This window comes from Bos mutus, chromosome 28 (assembly GCF_027580195.1).
Source record: "Bos mutus isolate GX-2022 chromosome 28, NWIPB_WYAK_1.1, whole genome shotgun sequence".
Lineage (NCBI taxonomy): Eukaryota > Metazoa > Chordata > Mammalia > Artiodactyla > Bovidae > Bos > Bos mutus.
The window spans coordinates 7,195,990-7,217,366 of NC_091644.1; the positions used below are offsets into that span (position 1 = coordinate 7,195,990).

Sequence of the window (21,377 nt, forward strand, 5' to 3'; positions counted from 1 at the left end):
TAAAGAGAAATCATCTTTTATAATGGTCCAGGATGAAAAGCCGGAGAAGGCAATGGCACCCACTCTAGTACTCTTGCCTGGAAAATCCCATGCACAGAGGAGCCTGGTGGACTGCAGTCCATGGAGTCTCGAAGAGTCGGACACGACTGAGTGACTTCACTTTCACTTTTCACTTTCATACATTGGAAAAGGAAATGGCAACCCACTCCAGTGTTCTTGCCTAGAGAATCCCAGGGACGGGGGAGCCTGGTGGGCTGCCATCTATGGGATCACACAGAGTCGGACACGACTGAAGTGACTTAGCAGCAGCAGCAGGAAAAGCATGACCTTATGTCTCAGTCTTCTAGACTCAGCTTTGCCTTCAACCTTCTGGCTGACTTTGAACAAATTAGTTAGCCTCTCTGGCCCTATGTCAGGCAGTGATCCAAATGATTTTTTAAATCTCTTCAGTCATACTATTCTATAACTTTTAGTCACTTTACCTTACTTGTGCTTTACTTTCTTTGACCTGCCATTTGTGAAATGTACCATTTATCAGTGTCATATGGTAGAGAGATGAAGAGTTAATGAATATAGTGTTATATTTCCCAGAATTATAGGTGTTTCATTAATAGTTATGAGGTGGCTTCTGGTGTCCTGAAATCTAGCATTTATAAATACCTTGATTTTTAATTGCGCCTCCAAAACAAATTTTGTGTTTACTTTTATAAAATAGTCTTTCATATGGATGCCTTTATATGTACTTTGCTCTTTCTGTGTTCATTTTGTTGTGTCTGAAGAGGAGAAGGCGATGTAGGATTCTTCAACAGGTGTTTTGAGTAGAATTTATGAGCACATGTATTTTTATCCTGTCTTTTCTTAATGTCGATTTGGGTGAGGCCTTCTGTAGGCTCTCGGGTGTGTCTGTTGGACTTGAATGCTCGTTACAGCTTTGTGCATTATGTGCCCATTGTGTGCCAGGTGGGTCTGGGGTGACCCCCGGTGAACACAGCCTCTTTCTTCACAGTTCATTTTTGCTTTTAATCCATTAATATTTTAAGAAACGTGTTGAGTACTAAGGGCTGGAAATTGATTGAGTTGCATTTATCTTTGGAGAAAGTGAGAAATCTACATGAATGTTTCATAATTAAGTTTGCAGATTTTTGATTAAATTTTTGTTGTTTTGAAATTTTTTATTACAGTGCAGCTTATGATGCCATTCTTGAAAGAAACGTTGCAATCAAGAAGTTAAGTCGGCCATTTCAGAATCAAACTCATGCTAAGCGTGCTTACAGAGAGCTAGTTCTCATGAAATGTGTAAATCACAAAAATGTAAGTGAACATTCAGAACATTTCTTAAGTGGAAAATCAAGACCTCCTCATGAATACCTGAATATCAAAATCTTGTAAAATAGTAGGTGTTTTAAGTTGTTCTTTTGGGTTGAAACATTGCTTAAAAGTGTATCTGCATTGTGAAATTTTTCTCAACTTTATTAAATATTAGATGAAAAATACTTTATGAAATGAAGATTGTGTAATTTTCTGACATCTACTTTTCAAGAGGAATTTTAAACAGGTAGATGTTTTAGAACTCTATGTGGGGTTTATCTCATCTGCTTTTTGTTTTCTGTTAAGCTGACATTTCAGAAAACTGGAATCTTTGCACATAGATGAATTAGTTCCCATTATTCTTTGACATTGGAACTTTATTTAATAATATTGGATAAAGCAGTTTAGCAGAAACTTTAAAAAATATTTAAATGAAATTAGTAAAACATTCCCAGTTCTATTTTCTAGTGGTTATAAAAACTTAGACATATGACTTTCACCCTTTTATATTTTTTCATTAAAAAATGCCTTTCTGAAATCCATATATTATATGTCTGGTGGCATTTCTCCAATCTGTTGCTGTTCTTTGTTATCATTGCTGTCGTTGTTTCTGTTCACAGAAGTGAAGTTTCTCAGTGAATTTGTACATGTTTCTAGTAATGTTTACTTCTTTCACAGTGGTCCTGTGCCACCCATTTAATCAGCCCTTGACTTCTGTTTGTCCAGTGCACAACTGATGCAATTTTCTTCATTTCTCTTTTGGAAAAGAAGACAGCTATCCATTTTAATCTTTTTTATGTAACAGCTTTATTATGATACAATTCACATACAACTAATGCATTTAATTCATTGGTTTTCAGTTAATTCACTGATATATGTGACTATCACCATAGTAGGTTCTATAGCGTCTTCATCACCTTACAAAGAAACCCTCTTCCTTTGGCTCACATTCCCCCATCTCCCTCGTTCTCAGTTCTGAGAAACCACTGATATCCTTTGATACCAGACTTCTACTCTGGGATTGACTAGATATTAATGAGAATGGTTTTACTATTTCTCCAAGTCTCCAAGTGTGTAGTTCATCTGGTTAGACATGTTAGGAGGCATTCATTTAGAACAATTGGATACTTATTCCTCTGTCTTAAACAAATCTGTTTTACCCTCTCCTATCTGAAAATTATTTTTCAGAATTTTAACACTGAACATGTACTGAACATGTATTTGGATGTCTTCTGTGAGCAAAGCATCATGCTTAAATGACTCACACGGGCTCTGCTGCATGAAGTTTACGTCTAGAAAAACATTCTAAGTATAATTGTCAACACATTTCAAAAATATGTGTCAGGTATTTTCTTATATGTCAGAATTGCGAAAAGGAGTAAGAGGCAGTTGTGAAAGCACACCAGTGTATTAAATGCCATAATAACATTGATGTTGTGGGGCCAAAGTAGACTACTCCACTCTGTCAAGAACCAGGCATTGTCAGATCCTACGAAAAAAGCCTATCTTGAAGATTTGGTAGCATTTAGTAAGAAAGTGACAAACATAGGGAATAGAATGTTTAAAGGCCTTGGCAGTTTTTGAGAAACAGCCTTCTTGCTCAAGTATCAAGTTTAATAGAAGGCTTAGCAAGAGATGAAGTGGGTTGCTGTCCTGTCATGGAGGGCTTTGAATGTACTGCAGGGGAGTTTTAGAAATTTTTTTGGTGGCTTTAGATTTCTGAAAAGGTGAGTAATACTATCTTTTTATTACCATATATCATAGACAGTAAAATGGTAGCTGGATTTGCAGAAAACCATTGTTAGGGAACCAAGTGTTAGAAGTTATTACAGCATGAACAGTCTAGATGAGATGTTAGACACCTCAACATATGTAACAGCACAGGGGGTGAAAAGAGGTTGAAATTTACCCTGATAATAGTGCATAGATAGCATTCTTTTATTTATTATGGTGCAAATGGGGTCCATGGGGTCACAGAGAGTTGGACACAACTGAGAGACTGCACTTTCACTTTTCAGATATTGAGAAAAAGAGTAAAAAATCACTCTGTGCTTTCTGTTGTAAAAAAGAAGATACTCTGGAAAAGTAAGAGGTTTGGGTTGGAAGGATAATGAATTCAATTTTATATTATTTTGAGAGACCTCATGTGAAGTAGCAATGAAAATCTGAGACTCATAAACCTGAAGAACCTTTAATGAATATTTGGAATTATCCATATAGATTTGGAGGAAAAAACATACATAGTATCACCCAGGAAAAGGGTACAAATAGAGAAGGGAGGAGGATTGGAAAAAGAATAGTGGAAAAGATTGCATGCCTATGGATAAACTGGTGAACTAGATGGGAAATGAGGAAATCTGGGAAAGTGCAGTTTTATGAAGAACCAGGAGTCAAAAGGGCTGAGGTTTTATAAAAGTACTGAGTTGTATAAAAGCTGGCAGAAAGTACTTAAGATTTGCTTACAGATTATGTAGAGGACTGTATAATATAGGTCCATAATAATTGAATGTGCATAAATGGAATGGATTTTCTGGAGCTCTTCTGTTGGTATAGTTTGTGTGTGTGTGTATAAGACTGTGTTTTAGAGCAGTTTTAGGTTCACAGCAAATCTAAAGAAAAGTACAGAGATGTCCCATATATCCCCTGCCTGCATACATGCATAGCTTCCTGCATTATTAACATCCCCCACCAGAATGGTACAGTTTTTTATAATCAGTGAACCTACATTGACATATACTTATCACCCAGAGTCCAGAGTTTGCCTTAGGGTTCACTCTTGTTGGTGTACATTCTGTGGGTTTGGACGACTGTGTAATGATGCATATATCTACTATTATAGTCTCATTCAGAGTCTTGTCTCTGCCCTTAATATCCTCTGTGCTCTGCTTCTCTCCCTGCCCCCAGCCCTGGCCATGAAGGTTTAATATATAAGATAAGGCGATTACTTAAGCTTAGAACATTAGACTTGAAAAACTTCATACAGAGAGTGGCTTTTTTTTAATCCATGTATTTGCAGTTTCCAAATGAAAAATTTTCTATTTCTCTGCTTTTGCCACAGATAATTGGCCTTTTGAATGTTTTTACACCACAGAAATCCCTAGAAGAATTTCAAGATGTGTAAGTGTAATAATTAAAATTTTGTTGATACATATTATTCTTTGATTGTTACTGCATTCTTTAGCTGTTATCTTTTTTCGCCCATAAAGTTACATAGTCATGGAGCTCATGGATGCAAATCTTTGTCAAGTGATTCAGATGGAGCTAGATCATGAAAGAATGTCCTACCTGCTCTATCAGATGCTGTGTGGGATCAAGCACCTTCACTCTGCTGGAATTATTCACCGGGTTAGTAGAAAAAATGGTCATATCTTTTTTTAATCATTGAGGTTAAATTGATGTAACATAGAATTCACGGTATTTCAGAGTGTGCAGTTCAGTGATATTTAGTGCACTCACAGCATTGTGCAACCACTACCGATAGCAAATTTCAAAATAGTTTCATTGCTCCAAAAGGAAACTACCTAGCCCTGGTGGTCATCCCATCCCTTCTCTCCCCAACCCTGACATATACCCGTCTCCTCTCGGTGTCCATGGATCTACCTCTCTGGATGTTTCATATAAGTAGAGTCATACAGTAGATGAGCTTTTTGTCTGGCTGCTTTAACTTGGCATAATGTTTTCAGTTCCACCTGTATTAAGGTGTGTATCAGTAGTCCGTTCCTTTTTATGACTGGTGAATATTCTCTTGTATATATTTACACATTTTACCTGTTCATCCATTAATGGACATCTGGGTTATTTCCACCTGTTAGCTTTTAGTGCTGTTAAAAACATTAAGGTAGAAGTATTTGAGTTCCTGTTTTTAGTTCTTTTGGGTATCTACCTAGGAGTTTTATTGCTGGGTCTTTTTTTTTTTTTGGTGATAGTCTAGTGTTTATTTTGTTACGGCAGGTACACTTGAATTTCAAAAATTTAAAACATATAAAAAGTGGTTAGGGACTAACATTTGTATCAACAGTTGGTAAATGTCTAAGATTGTTTATTATACAGCAGGGTACAATGGTAGTGCTGACGCCAACAGGGCACTGTGGAAATTGGTCTAAAAATTATTATTAGGCTTTATACAAGCAGCATCATTTGCTGCTGTTTTAGAATTTGGGGACACAGTCTGCTTCTAATGCTAAGCAGTCCATGAACACTTTTAATGTTATACAGTGTTACAGTAATTAGTTTGGCAAATGTTTCAAAATAAAGTAGAAATGTATTCATAACATCACAGAAATGCACATCCAGTTTTGTTTTCAATAAGAACCATAATAGGTACAGGTCAGAACTCTTCCCTATATGAAATAATTTACACACGATGAATGCTATAATATCACTATCTAAAATAATCACTAAATACAATTATTTTTCAGAAATAAACAACCAAAGGTTTTTTTTTCATTATCAAATATCAAAAACATAGAGAATGTATTATTTAACTTTCTGAAGAACCAGCAAATTGTTCCCCACAGTGGGTACACCATTTTACATTTCCAGCAATGGTACACAAAAATTCCAATTTCCCCAAATCTTTGCTGATTCCTAATGACTTTTTCATTCTAGCCATCCTAGTGAGTATGAAGTGGTATCTCATTGTGGTTTTAATTTGCATTTCTCTAATGACATTAAGCATCTTTTCACGATTGTTTTGTATTTGTATATCTTCTTGGAAGAAATATCTATTTAAGCCCTTTGCCCATTTTTTAATTGAGTTGTTTGTCTTTTTGTTGTTATCAGGATTCTTTATATATTCTGAATACTGAATCCTTATCAGATGAGTAATTTGTAAATATTTTCTCCTATTTTGTATGTTGTCTTTTCACTTTCTTGATCTCTCTTGATATGCAAACATTTTAATTTTCATTAAAATCAGTTTATGTTTTCTTTGGTTGTTTGTACTTTTAGTGTCTTATGTGAGAATCCATTGTCGAATTCAAGATCATAAAGATTTACTCTTAGTCTTTCACTGATCGTTTTAGCTCTTACGTTTGGGTCGTTGACCCATTTTGAGTTAATTTTCATATATGATCTGAGATAAGGTGCTAACAACTTCATTCTTTTGCTTGTGGAAATCCAGCTATCCTAGCACCATTTATTAAGAGAGACTGTTGTTTCCTCACTGAATGATTTTGGCATCCTTACTGAAATTCAGTTGGCTGTAGACATAGGGTTTGATTTCTGGACTCTCCGTTCTCACCTCTATCGGTCTTTGTGTCTGTGCTTTTATCAGTACCGCTTTATTTTGAACACTGCAGCTGAGTAGTGAATTCTGAAATGGAGTAGTACGAGTCCATCACCTTCATTCTTTCTCAATATCATTTTGACTGTTGAGGTCTCCTTGTGATTCCATAGGAATTTTGAGTATCAGCTTTTCCATTTCCACTGAAAAGGCCATTGGAATTGTAATAATAATAAGGATTTCATTGACTCTGTAGGTTGCTTGGATAGTTTTGCTGTCTTAACTATATTTAGTATTCCAATTCACAAATATAGGTTGTCTTTCCACTTAGGCTGTATTAGTCTATTTTGTGTACCATAACAAAACAGCACAGACTAGGTGGCCTAAACAAGAGAAATTTATTTTCTCACAGTTTTTGGACGTTAGAAGTCCAGGACCAACATGCAAGTAAATTGCGTTTCTAGTGAGATCTCTCTTCCTGATGTGGAGGTAGCCGCCTTCTTGCCGTGGCCTCATATGCCCTTCCTTCCGTGCTTGTAAAAAGAGAGACAAACTCTGGTGTCTGTGTTTCTTTTCTTATAAGGACACCAGTTCTTTTGCATTGAGCCCAACCCTTATGGCTTCATTTAACCTTAATTGCCTCTATAAGGGTCCTGTCCCCAGATATAGTCACATTAAGGGTAGGACTTCAATGTTTGCACTTGATGGGCGGCGGGGAATGCAATGTAGTCTGTGACAAATCTTCTATGTTTTACAGTTTTCAGTGTGCAAGTCTTTTCACGACCTTAGTTAAAATTTTTTCCTAGGTATCTTATTCTTCTGGAAACTATTATAAATGGAGTTATTTTCTTAATTTCTCTTTCAGATTGTCCACTGCTAGTGTATAAGAAACTGGCCCTTCTATTCTTAGTTCCCACTCACATCCCATTGACTAGAATTAATCACAGGCTGGAAAAATGTGGTAGAGAGGATGGAATATTAAGTTAGTCCACTGCTCCTGTCACACATTCATACGAGTTCAGCCCTTCAGAGATAGAGAGAGCAGTGCTGCTCAGCGCCTGTGGAAGGGTGCACGCTGGTGTGTGTGTCCTCAGGTGCTGAGTTGCGTCCGGCTCCTCCCCACCTCAGGACTGCAGCCCGCCAGGCTCCTCTATCCATGGGATTTTCCAGGCAAGGATACTGAAGTAGATTGCCATTGCCTTCTCCGGGGGATCTTCCTGACCCGGGGATTGAACCTGCATCTCCTGCATTGGCAGGCGTGTTCTTTACTACCGTGCCACTAGGAAGCCCATACATACTGATATACAAGGATGAATGTCAGATGATATTCTTTTTTGAAAGTTTCTTTCCCTTAACAAAAAATGATTATTTAAAAATTTTTTTATTTTGTTCTTCTTCCAAAGTAAAGTGTTTAAGGTTGAAATCTTATTCCTAGACTAGAATGCAGTACTACAATGAGCCATTAAATCATTAACCAACATGATAGACATTGAAATAGTATCAAAGCTCATATTTATTTTTGAATATGCAGTGTTTCTTTGCTGAGGTATTGCATTTTGGAAATAATGACCACATATTTATAGGATAGCAATGATAAAAATGTGCATCTTCTGTTCCATAAGCCTGTTGATACTTATTTTTAATTTGATAAAACCGATCGATGACATGACAGACTGAGACAGCGTATTAAAAAGCAGAGACATTACTTTGCTGACAAAGGTCCATCTGGTCAAAGCTGTGGTTTTTCCCGTAGTCATGTGCAGATGTGACAGTCGGTCCATAAAGAAGGCTGAGCCCTGGACTGCAGGGAGATCAGACCAGTCAGTCATAAAGGAGATCAGCCCTGAATATTTATTGAAGGGACTGTTGCTGAAGCTGTGACTCCAATACTTTGGCCATCTGATGCAAAGAGCCAGCTCATTGGAAAAGACCCTGGTGCTGGGAAAGATTGAAGGCAAAGGAGATGGGAGCAGCAGAGGATGAGATAGATAGCATCACCAACTCAATGGACATCAATTTGAGCAAACTCTGGGAGATAGTGGAGGAAAGAGGAACCTGGCATGCCATCCATAGTCCATAGGGTTGCAAAGAGTCAGACACAACTTAGCAACTGAGCAGCAACAACAAATAGGTGACATATCTTCTAACTCCATCTATGATTGCCTATCAAAATAGGCTGAAGACAGTATACATATTTTGCTGGATATAGACATTGCAAGAGTAATTAATCATTATTTTTCAGGCCAGTTTTCTGTATTGTTAATCATTGATATTCAATATGTGATATTCAATGTGAATTATAGGCCTGCTTTTTTTGGTCTCTCCGTTCATAACAGGATTCATGGTAGCTAGAAGGCAAGATGGGTTGAACTTGAAGCCTTGAGTATTTATGCTGCTGCCTTTTTATGCTTGTAACATAGAATTCCTTGAGGTTGGGTTCACGTGGGTAGCTTTTCACGGACGTTACTTTGCAGCATCAACAGCAGGTGATTTTATGGGTTAGTGGCACCAGGACAGTGGTGTCCTACCTCTGTGGGAAAAAATTGTATGAACAAATTTGTATGATTTTCGGTGAGAGATCAGTGATGGGAAAACTGATGATGATTACTTTGGTCCTTCAGAGTGGAACATCTGCCTGTTTGAAAAGTCAAATGCCATGTGGTTGGGTTGACATAGAATGGCCTGTTGTTGGTATATAATATTTATATAAAGCTTACTGTGATTTTAAAATGAGAATTTTAAAAGCTAGTAATTTAGTGTACAAGTGAATATAAATGCTAACTTATGATTCTCTCTCTTTATTTAACCATGAAAGTTCTTACATGAGCTCTGAGATGCCATTCCAAATCGCTTTTACACCCCTTGATTGAAACTGTCTAGTTAATCATATTTTCTAGCAAATAAAACATTACTAACTTCTAATAACTACTGTATGTATTTGTAAATTAAAAATGCCATCAAGCTAATTTCTCAAATTTGCCTATTTATGATGAATCTTTGCAGTGGTAACAATTACAGTTTGAGAAAAATGAACAATTAGCATGAATTGTTTTATAAGAGATCTCATTCATAACGAGTATACTGCAAAATATTTGTTTATATCATAGCAGTCATTTTTTGTATTTTTATTTTTGAAGGACTTAAAGCCCAGTAATATAGTAGTAAAATCAGACTGCACTTTGAAGATTCTTGACTTTGGACTGGCCAGGACTGCAGGAACTAGTTTTATGATGACACCTTACGTAGTGACTCGCTACTACAGAGCACCTGAGGTCATCCTAGGCATGGGCTACAAAGAAAACGGTCAGCAAACACTCTTTACTTGAAATTCTGTTCAGATTTATTTGCTTTTGTTTATCAGATTTCTTATGTAAATACTTAAATTGAAATGCATAAAGAAAATTATCGCTGTTTGAGATGTTTATCAAGACTTTGGAAGTAACTACAAATTTTGTCATAAAAGTTTGGAAAAACTTGGGGCCCCTGTTTATTTAAATACAAATACATAATCATCAGTACAACCATCGAATAAAGAATTTGTTACCATGGCCCCCGTAACAGAATACGTATATAGAATACATACCATTTTCTTGCCTGTAACGTGAAAATGAGCATTCTGACATGGGCGCAAGGAAGTGTATAGTGGACCCACATCTTTAGGGGTGATCTTAGTTTGCATTAATGGTATTTGCACACATTTCCTGTCCCATGACATTAAAGTTAATAGCAGTAGCACCTAGTGCAGACTTTAAGAGCTACAGTAAGGCTGTTCTGCAAAGCTGATGGATAATTAATTGAAGGTGACCTTTCAGAGGAAATGGTGTTTCATCAAAGCCCTTGTGTCCAACCTTAAAGAAATGGCATTATTATGTGCGAATATAGCCAGTTACATAAATTAACACTAGAATTAGGTTGAAGAAAATGATCAGGCATGTAGTTCATGAATTTTAAAAAAATGTTATACATACACATATTTCTACCTAAGAAAGTTTGCTGAATCTCAGTCATTTGGAAGATGAATAAGTCTACACATGATTTTATTGACTTTAGCTTTTAAAATGTGATAATTGAAAATACTTTATAAAGTAGGACATAGACATTTTTTCTAGCAAAAGACTCTGAAACAGCAGTTTACTCTGAATCAGGAAACTGTATCAAATCAGTTTTGAGGATTCTTTTTTTCTAAAAAAGATAACTTTGAAGTAAGGATTTTAGCTTAATATTCTTATCTGAGCTAGTTAAAAACACTTTAAACATTTATTATCAGTATTATTCTTTTGTTCTTAAATAAACATGCTGTTCTCTTGTCTTACTCTTGACCTAAAATTGTCTTACACCCTGTAAAATCCAGTGAGTTAGATTTAGTATTAGACTCTCTCTTTTTTTTTTTTGGAGAATTGCTATTTCAAGTGACAACATGATCATCGTCTTTGTATTTGCTGTAAAACCATTGACTGTCATGAATAATGTGCGGTGTGTCACTTCATCTTGGCATTGTGATCTTAGGCGCTCCCTAGTAGAAATCAGCACATGACAGAAAAACTGTCATGTAAAGAGTTGACATACTTTCCTTTCTTAGATAAGAATTATATAGATTCACTTTATTGCGTTCTTTCTTTTGTCTCCAGGAAACTGAGTCAAATATAATGCTTAATATTGATAACTACATTAGCCAGCAAGGTCAAATATAAGAACTTCCACCTTTTAGTGACACCTCTCACCCATCCTACACCTGTTTTGAACAACTTTGTTTATATATATGTCTTTTATTGCAAGCTACCCTCAAAGCTTTTTGGAAAGTGAGATAACGGGGTATATTTAAACTGCCAAATAGACTAAGCAATTAGACCTGTAAAGCTCTTTTTATGTTTGAATCAGGCTTGTCATATTCTGAGGAAAGCCTTCATTAGCCCAGAGAATGCTTGCAATAGCCTCTCATGCTTGTAGCTTTTGAAATGTTTTAAAATATGTTTTTCTCAAGATTATGTATATAAATTGTGTCCTAGATATTTAACTAAAGCTTGGTATTCTCTATAAAATCCACAAGGAAAAATTGTTGTAATAGATTTTTGCCAGAAATGAAAACCCTGGAAAAAAATTTTCTCTGAACTGATAGGTGAATATTAACTTTCCCTCTAAAATTTTATCCTTGGAAGTTGAATTATGCCATAGATAAAAAAGATTTGTATGTATTCTAATATGAAATTTTAGAGAAACTTGAGTTCCACAGGATTTCCAAAATTTATTCCTAAATATAGCTCCTAAAATTCTGTAATGAACTAATAGTCTCCTTATGAGTGTATTAGAAAGTACAGATTTTAAGTTCCCAAGTCATCCTGCATGGTTAAAGGTACATCTCTAACATCTATTCCTGCTCTTTTATTCTTTTGCTATTAAAAGATTTGAAGTCTTCAGACTTCAAAAACAAATGCATATTACTAAAACTTTCCCTTCAAATTGCTTATTCTTCCCCTTCTGGTATTAAACTGTAAGCACCTTCTCTTTTTATCTGCTTTCAAACCCAAAGATATAAAGTGTCAGGGTATGTGGTTAGTTTTAATGAAGTAGGTGGAGATCCTCAAATTGCTCATTTCTGTGTCCGGCGCATTCTTTTCAACGTTGGTTGGAACTCTCATTTAAAATTAACAAGCGTCACAGGATTTCCCTTGCGGTCCAGTGGTTAAGACTCGTGCTTCTACCACAGGGGATGCAGGTTCAATCCCTGCTCATCCCGTGTGGCCAAAATAAAAAATAAAGTCGGCAAGGGTCAGTAAGTCTAGTAGGAGACTCTGTAGATAATAAATTTGCGGGAGCTTTCATGCTGTGTTCAGCCGAAACCAGCTTCTTACCCCAAAAGTGGTTTAGTTCTACAGGCTTAAAACACTTTAGGTGGAAAACATGAAATATACTTTCTTGGCTGTGTTTTCTTGACTGTTTGTTCATTCTCTATGTACTTGTTCCCTTTGGGGTAGTAGAGTAAATGCAACATGGTGTTGCCAAGAAAACAAATGATTTTCTATTCAGAGTAAACATAGCACTTCTCAAAACAAATTTATGAACTCCAGCTTGAAAGTTTCTGAAGACCTTTAGGTTAACTTTTTAACTGTAATTATTCATAGAAACATTATTTCTGTTCAATGTTTTAATACGCTAGACTGTTTCTGCTCATGCTTTTTTCTGTTATTTTACTTAAAGAGAGAGTATAATGCACAGTTGACTCTCCAAATAGTATCAAGATTTTATTTTTTAAATTTTGGTACCTCCTGTACATTTTCAGCCTTATTTATAAATTTGTGTTGGTTCCTTTTCATATTTTATAAGTAAATTTTCAGGGGCAAACTATAGGTTTTACAATCATGTGATTTCTGTGCATAGCTCTCCCTTTAAATTAGATATGTAGCTAAAAGGCTACACTTCACATTTGCTTTTGTGAATCAGAGCCTTTTGAAAAATATTTTATGTTTTAAATTATTCCATTAGCTAAAATTAAAGTCACTTTTTTCTTTCTGTGATGTTTTGCAATGTTTATATAATGCAGTCATATTATGCTTCTTTGATTTTAACGACCTTTTGCTTTGCTTTTCCTTCTTTTGTGCTGCAAACATATAGTGGATTTATGGTCTGTGGGGTGCATAATGGGAGAAATGGTTTGCCACAAAATCCTCTTTCCAGGAAGGGACTGTATCCTTGTGCTGCTGCAGCAGTTTGATTAGTTAGGTGATGAACTCCCTTATGTTCTCTAATGAAGATGAATATAGTGTACATTCATACACGTGGGGTTTTTTAAACAGACGTAAAGTTTGTGGCTGTTATAGTTCAAAAATTTCGGTAATGTTTGTAGGCTGCATTTGGCAGTAGGACATACAGTCTCTGCTGGTAGTCAGAGCACATTCACTGTCACCCATTTTTATTTTATACTGCTTTCTTTAATTTTGAAGTATACATGGTGTGCGTGATTTTTTTTAATGTTTATATATTTTTTTATTTTAACCAAAATCTTTATGTTAATGTCATTGCATTTTGTTTTCAGTTGACATTTGGTCAGTTGGGTGCATCATGGGAGAAATGATCAAAGGTGGTGTTTTGTTCCCAGGTACAGATCGTATCCTTATCTTTGGCCTAAAGTGTAGTTTCTAAAGGTCAAAATGTATGACAGCACTTCAGCTTGATCAGGTATAATGTATTTTGTCTCTCCCTAATAAAGTATTGTTAAATTACTCTTTCAAAATACCACCTGCTATTTGACATAGACTTTCCTTTCCCTCATTGGTTGTCTCATTTGTTAATTCTGAAAACTACTCAAGTTAATTATCCACAATTACTTGTTGGCTTTGAGTTGACTTATTTAACCTAAATCAAAAATCATGGCTTGCATTAAATTTTTCTAATAATTATACACTTGAGTAAGTCTAGAAGTACTTAGGACATACTATGAATTTTGAAATTGTCGTTTCTGGTCATCCTTTTGTTTTGCCCCCCCACCTTCTTTTTTGTTAATGTTCTGTGTGTTCTGTGTCTTTCCGTTGTTGTCTCGTTTCTCAACATAACATACTGATCTTTCCATCTGAGAGTTTCAGCAGTAATAGTTGAATATGGTGATGAGTAGGTTGGGTTCACGATTTTTGTTCATCTGACTACTTCTGGTATTTATAGTAGCAGTGGTCTTTTAGGTGTTTCTCAGTGAGTGACACTTAGTTTGAAGAAGACGAACGGGAGAAACCGTATTCTCTGGGTTACAGTAAGAAAGTTTTAGGTCTTAATCCACGGGGAGCACTTGAAGTATAAAGACTAAAGACTAGAAGGAAAGAAACCAGGGAATTCTAGCCTTATTCCTTAACCAAAATAGTGAGTCATTTTCTCAGATTTCAGAGCTTTAAACTTAATTTTAGTTAACATAAGCTAAACAAATGGCAAAAAGAAATGCCGTCATTTTTATTGCTACTGGTTATTTTCTGTTAGTTTAGAAAACTTGGAAAAGCAGGACAGATAATAAATATTTCTTATCTTCTCAAAAATGCAGTCACATTTTCTGATAAGCTAGAAGAAAAGGCAAATTCTATGTTCAAAATTGTGTCATTTATATTTAGAGTCTGTATGGGTAGTAATTACCATTTTTCTTTGAGCCACTCATTATTTGTATTTGGAATTTGTGAGTTTAAGCTTCCATTTTTATGATAAAATCAGTATTAGTAGACACACACACACATAATAAATAAGGTTAACAAAAGCTTGTTATTGATTCTTTTTGTCCACCTACAGTCATTGCCTTTTGCAAGGTGGCTATAAGATTTATAACTGCCACATTCTTTCTTAGAATTTTAAATTGCTATTTTCATGTTATTTTAATATGGATATGACTGATATGTTGAACATGAGATGCACAGTATTTTTCTTAGCTACTTGATACTAGATATTGATCAGTGGAATAAAGTTATTGAACAGCTTGGAACACCATGTCCTGAATTCATGAAGAAACTACAACCAACAGTAAGGACTTATGTTGAAAACAGACCTAAATATGCCGGATATAGCTTTGAGAAACTCTTCCCTGATGTGCTTTTCCCAGCTGACTCGGAACACAACAAACTTAAAGGTACTTTTTAAAATATTACCTTTAATTCCATTGTGGGTAGGTGGCTGTTTGTGGAGGAGGTTTTTATGGAGGTGTATTTATATTGTTATGGGACGTAACTCAGCATTATTTCTGAGTAATGGAACACTGTGAGGTTTTAGTTACTTTTAGTTATATTTTTAATCATATGTATGATCTAATTTTATAGTAAATCTATTCTTTTTAAAGCATTTTTTAGTAAATGATAATTTCAGGTTTCTGAAATTGATTGATAATTTTAAAACCTTATGAGATACGTGTACATAAACATCTCATTACTTTTGCAGCCAGTCAGGCAAGGGATTTGTTATCCAGAATGCTGGTAATCGACGCATCTAAAAGGATTTCTGTAGACGAAGCTCTCCAGCACCCGTATATCAATGTCTGGTATGACCCTTCTGAAGCAGAAGCTGTAAGTTCTTTTCTGAATGTTTGAAGAATATATTGTACTCTTAGAGTTGAAGTTAGGTTTGGAGTATATTTTTTTAATTTTAAATAAAAATATAAATAAATGATGATGGTGCTTTCTGTTTTTGCATTAAAAATTCCTTTAGAGAATGAACATATCCAAGTACCTCCTACACAAAATAAACTTCCCTCCCATTGTTTCTTGCCTTTTTGCCTTACTACCTTGTAAGTTGAGCTCTTTGAGAAAACATCTTAACTTTGTTGTAAACAAATTACTGTGCCCAAAGCATAGCACAATTCTGTGATGTAAATAAAATATACTAGCTGCAAAAACAAGAAAAAAAAGACTGTTAAGCATCTTTTTTCCTGTCATGGAGTCTTCCCAAATTAGTCTGTCTACACAAAATCAGCATTGATCATTGATCAGTCTTGGTATAATGGTGTGTTTTTCCAAGGCTTCTGCATGATTAATATTTCAAGTAATTATAAGGAATTTATATACTTTGAATAAACTGACTCAATTTTTGTTACCTTGTTTTTCAGCCACCACCAAAGATACCTGACAAGCAGTTAGATGAAAGGGAACACACAATAGAAGAGTGGAAAGGTAACATTCACCAGATTCCTTAAGATGGAGCTGAGAGCGCTCTGGCTTTCTATGCTGTTTATTCATCATTTTAGGGAGATGAAAGATATTTTCTGTTATTCATAGCTGATATTTGATAATATGATTTAAAATATTTTGCAGAAGTAGAAACTAAACCTCCTTCCTTCACTAACTTAATGCCTTATGTTCCCCACCCCAGACAGAAGCACATTTGTACTTTCAGGAACTTTAATATTCTTTCATACTCTGCGAATACACAAACCTGTGTGTGTGCTGTCTCCCCCTTCTCCTCTCCCACCCTGTTTTAATCACATACAGTTGTATGCAACTCACAATTGCTTTGTTGATATTATCGTATATTTTAGAGATTATTCCCTCTTGCTCCATATACCCGGCTCCTCTGCTTTAATAGCTGGGTAGTGATCTGCTGTGCGGCTGTGTCACAGGGTCGCTCTGACAGCCATTTGAAGAGCTTAAGCTGGGTCTAGTCTGTTGTTATTGCAGTCAGCTCTGTAGTATTGTGCACATCTGAGAATATGCCTGTGAGAAAGATCTTAAAAGGAGATTTGCTGGGCCAAAGGATATTTTCAGCTGTTTCTAATTACTCTCTGAAGAAATTATAGCAGTTTACACTCACATCAGCATTGTATAGGAATATCTAACAGAGTTTTTTTTTTTTTACTTTGGTTGAATATTAATAATGCATTGAAAGTCTTGGAAATGTTAAAGTATTTCTTTCTTTAAAAGATTCCCTGGGACATTTGAGCCAAGTTACCTTTAGATCTCATTTGCTTCTGTTTATATTGTTGTCATGTAATATTTTGACCAATTTTGTATCTGCATGACTTTGGAGAAGTCACTTAAAATCAGGTGGACAGAAGATATGTTATTAAGAGCTAAGAACCTAAATACTTGGAAGGCAAAAGGGACTGGGGAGGTATAAACCAAAGCAGGTAGTCCATTTACAGGTTTATTTGGGAAGAATTAAGTTGATTCTTTCTTCGGAATAATCAGAAATTAGTTTTCCCTCAGTTGACTTGGGAGACATATAGTATTAATAAGGTTCTGTAGAGCCCACCAAGACGACAGAATGAGGTGGAACCTAGTACATCTGACGGTGTAACATGTCATATACAAGAGTATAGAAACTGTGGATCAGAATAGGTGTTAAAATGTCTAACCTGATACTTTATATATCATTACATTTACAGTAAACATATATGATATTTTGTGGAATTTTAATAGGCCCCCAGTTGTAAAACACACTATTATATACCACTAAGAAAGAGAAACACAATGCCAGCTGTATTGCACCATTAAGCTAACTGAAAAAAGTACATCTAAAAATCAGTGAAACATAGTATTTTCATTTGTATATTTCTAGGATTTTTGATTACTTTAAACATACTTATTTTTGTTCTGTATCTTTTTCTCCTACCCAAATGCAGTTTAATAGCTACCTACAAACTCCCTTTTTAGCATCATAACAGAAAAAATTCAGTGCCAAAGCCATTAACTACAGATTAATTTGTCTAGTTAGTATCCCTGGTTAGTTTGGTTCTTCTGCCTTCAGTTCAGTTCAGTCGCTCAGTCGTGTCCGACTCTTTGCGACCCCATGAATCGCAGAACGCCAGGCCTCCCTGTCCATCACCAACTCCTGGAGTTTATTCAAACTCATGTCCATCGAGTCAGTAATGCCATCCAGCCATCTCATCCTCTGTCGTCCCCTTCTCCTTTTGCCCCCAATCCCTCCGAGCATCAGCGTCTTTTCCAATGAGTCAACTCTTTGCATGAGGTGGCCAAAGTATTGGAGTTTCAGCTTCAGCATCATTGCTTCCACTGAACACCCAGGACTGATCTCCTTTAGGATGGACTGGTTGGATCTCCTTACAGTCCAAGGGACTCTCAAGAGTCTTCTCCAACACCACAGTTCAAAAGCATCAATTCTTTGGCGCTCAGCTTTCTTCACAGTCCAACTCTCACATCCATACATGACCACTGGAAAAACCATAGCCTTAACTAGACGTACCTTTGTTGGCAAAGTGCTATCTAGGTTGCTTTTTACAAAGAGATATTGTTTTATCTCTCTCTCTTTTTAATCCTCCTATCTGGAATGCTTATCATTCCTTTTTGTTTCTTAAAGACATCTCCCGTTCTTGCCTCTATCAAAAGACTTCCTATTTCTCTTCTTCCTAGCTCAAGTAGGTTACCATCACAAGCAGACTTCGGTGTCTCCAGCTCTTGTTCATCCCAACATATCCACTTATTTTACCTTATTATCAACGTGAATATTGCCATACCCTGTGATCAGAAATCATTTATCAAATGTTTAATGAATTACAGACTCCTTGAAATTCTGTGCAGCGTTTTTTGTGTATACATTTTTCTCAGAAGAGCATTCATTGCTTTTATGCAGTCCTCAAAGAACTTTATGACCTGAGAAGAATAATGGCAATGTTAGCATACTCCAGAAAGGTCTTAAGTTGACAGGCAGACTCGGTTGGAGTGGCCCTGCCAGTCGTATACCCACCATCCAGAAGCCTAGCTAAGGAACGAGATGCTCGTGAAGAAATCTGTATAGTAATAATAGGCCATGCTTCAACTCAGAAGATGTTGAAGGATAGCTACCTGATTCTTTTCCTTTAATGAAGATGTATTTGTATTCTTTTCTGATTAAAGAAGGTTCCATATACTCTTGCATTTATATCTTTTAACAGGTATCTGGGTAAGTACCTACAGTGTACCATGCTGTATGCCAGGCTCTATGCTCTATTGGGAAATAGAAGTTAGTAAGACAAATTTGATTCAAGCCCTCATTGAGAGAATTAAATGAGTATTTGTAGTATAGAATGATATAGTATAAAGTCCTGGTGGAGTATAGAAGATGAAACTTCTAACCTCAGATCTATCTTAATCTAACTTTTGGAATATTACAACAGAGATTTTTTTTCTTTCAATATAATTCATGGTTGAGGATTGATAAATTGTTAACACCTTTGAACCTTTAGTTGACACTTTTCAACCTTCTGCCATTGCAAGGACACCATTCGAAGTATTTAATGTGTGTGAATATTTTTTACTTAACATATACATATCTTTGGAGATTGTCTCTCAGACTTTGAAAAGTTTTTATTTACCTCTTTTTCAGAATTGATATACAAAGAAGTTATGGACTTGGAGGAGAGAACCAAGAATGGAGTTATACGGGGGCAGCCCTCTCCTTTAGGTTGGTTACAATATAAGCTCAGTTATGATTGCAGTTTACTTCTGGTGTCGTAATCTTCAGTGGCCTGAAACTTTCTGTTCTTTCTGTATTTACTACCATTCGTATCCAGGTTTAGTAAATATAAGGAGTACAGTTTCTGTGGTTAAATTTGAAAGCACTGGCACACCGTTCTATCAGTACATTGTACTAATATATCAGTAACTGACTTCATAAAATGCGCATCTTTTTCTGTGATACTGACATCCCATTGAAGAACTGAAATTTAAAACCTTTTTTATTGTTGGCATTGTTGTGTTAAAACTGCTGTCAGAAGGTATTCTATCTCTTAAGAATGTTAGCTTTGTATGAGTTAAACATTCTCTTTTATCATAAGCTCATGTTAACTTTGAGTGCTTGTAAAGCATGAAGACTTGAAGGGAAGAGTCAGATGACAGCATATACGTAGTAAGCACATACCACAGGGTAGACACAGGTGGGTTCTGTACTGCATTTCATTCAGCCCTGGAAAACCCCAAGGAAGGGATTTGTATGCACATTTTACAGATGAGGAACCAGTTTAGAAAAGTTAAATGATATAAGACTACAAATCTTTTGTGTAGAAAAGTGAATACTTGAAGCCATGTTTATCAGTAACTTCAAGAAGGCATGGTTTTTCCAGCATCCAATTTGGTCTCTGGCTGGCAGCAGAGACTTCTGGCTACAAAGATTAGGGAGAGATTAAATTTGAGCTGAGTCTTGAAGAATACTGTTTGAACTGATAGGTCTTGAATTAGAGTAAAACTGTGTCATTTTAATCATCCTTCTAAAACTCATATACAATAATTCTAAGAAAAAAAATGGGATATCATATCTAGCATCTTGTTTATGAAGTAATATTTATAACTGCAGTTTCAGGTGCCCAGTTTTTTATACTGTAAACATATATTTAAATAATTTTTGTAGCTTTCTATGACATTTTTGCTTATATTTTAATTCTTTGTTTTTTAAATCCTTGATCAGAAATGCAGTCTTCCAAATTATAATATAGATTCTCTTGAAAATATAAATTGGTTTCAACAGCTTATACCTACAATTAGTTGTAACGAAGGGTCTGTTATAAATGCTTTAATAACTGAGTTTTTTTGGTGGCTTCCCTGGTGGCTCAGATGGCAAAGCGTCTGCCTGCAATGCGGGAGACCCGGGTTCAATCCCTGGGTTGGGAAGATCCCCTGGAGAAGGAAATGGCACCCCACTCCAGTACTCTTGCCTGGAAAATTCCACGGACTGAGGAGCCTAGTAGGCTACAGTCCATGGAGTCACAAAGAGTCGGACACGATTGAGTGACTTCACATAATAACTGAGTTAATTAATTGGCTTTGTAATTGATATGCAGTAGTCATGTAAGTGAATTGTTCATAATGGAGGCTCAAATTGAATTTGAAAAATCCATTATTTAGGAGACTTTTATACTTTAGCATAATATCCTAGTAGTGGCACATCATGTCAAATGTTTGAGTAAACTTAATCATCTCATGAAAGATACAGCAGTTGTATTTGTTCTTAATTTATAAGTGAAAAATTTTAATCCTAGACAACCTTTAATTTTAGTGACAAAGTAAGTCAGTGAAAGGACAGGACTAGAAGTTTCTAGACATTTTCTGGATTCTCAGTTACAGCTTGCAAAGAAGAGTGTTAGTAAATTAATGCTGTAAAAATATTCAGTTCTTGATTATATGCAAAAACAGAAGAAACAATATTTAATTACTCAAAATATCAGGAATTCATAATACCATTTTGTCTTGATTTTAAAAAGTAAATATATAATTTAGCCCCCTGGATTTCCTCTTGTCTTTATTTTGGTTTATGTAATATTAAAATGAGTTTGCATGCCTTTGAGTATGTAGAGAGTAACGGAGAGGGAAATGATAGATACCTGAAATAAAAGATATCAGATCCAGAAATTAAAGACTTTCAGATCCAGATAAATTAAAGATTTTTCCATATTGTTGCCATT

General features: G+C 35.6%; 1 protein-coding gene across 5 annotated transcripts in view; it reads left to right on the plus strand.

Moving 5' to 3' along the window:
- The window catches only part of MAPK8 (mitogen-activated protein kinase 8), a 103,702-nt gene that overhangs the window by 77,126 nt on the left and 5,199 nt on the right, over positions 1–21,377 (plus strand). For 4 of the 5 annotated variants that reach the window (XM_070364878.1, XM_005900623.2, XM_005900620.2 and 1 more), the window contains 9 exons: positions 1,182–1,311; positions 4,367–4,425; positions 4,515–4,653; positions 9,670–9,835; positions 13,563–13,634; positions 14,943–15,125; positions 15,431–15,555; positions 16,095–16,158; positions 19,307–19,384. In XM_070364878.1, coding sequence (XP_070220979.1) covers positions 1,288–1,311; positions 4,367–4,425; positions 4,515–4,653; positions 9,670–9,835; positions 13,563–13,634; positions 14,943–15,125; positions 15,431–15,555; positions 16,095–16,158; positions 19,307–19,384 — 910 coding nt within the window. In that variant the 5' untranslated portion in view covers positions 1,182–1,287. Of the gene's footprint in view, positions 1–1,181; positions 1,312–4,366; positions 4,426–4,514; positions 4,654–9,669; positions 9,836–13,141; positions 13,214–13,562; positions 13,635–14,942; positions 15,126–15,430; positions 15,556–16,094; positions 16,159–19,306; positions 19,385–21,377 lie in introns of all 5 variants that reach the window. The other variant, XM_005900621.2, reaches the window with a different exon arrangement.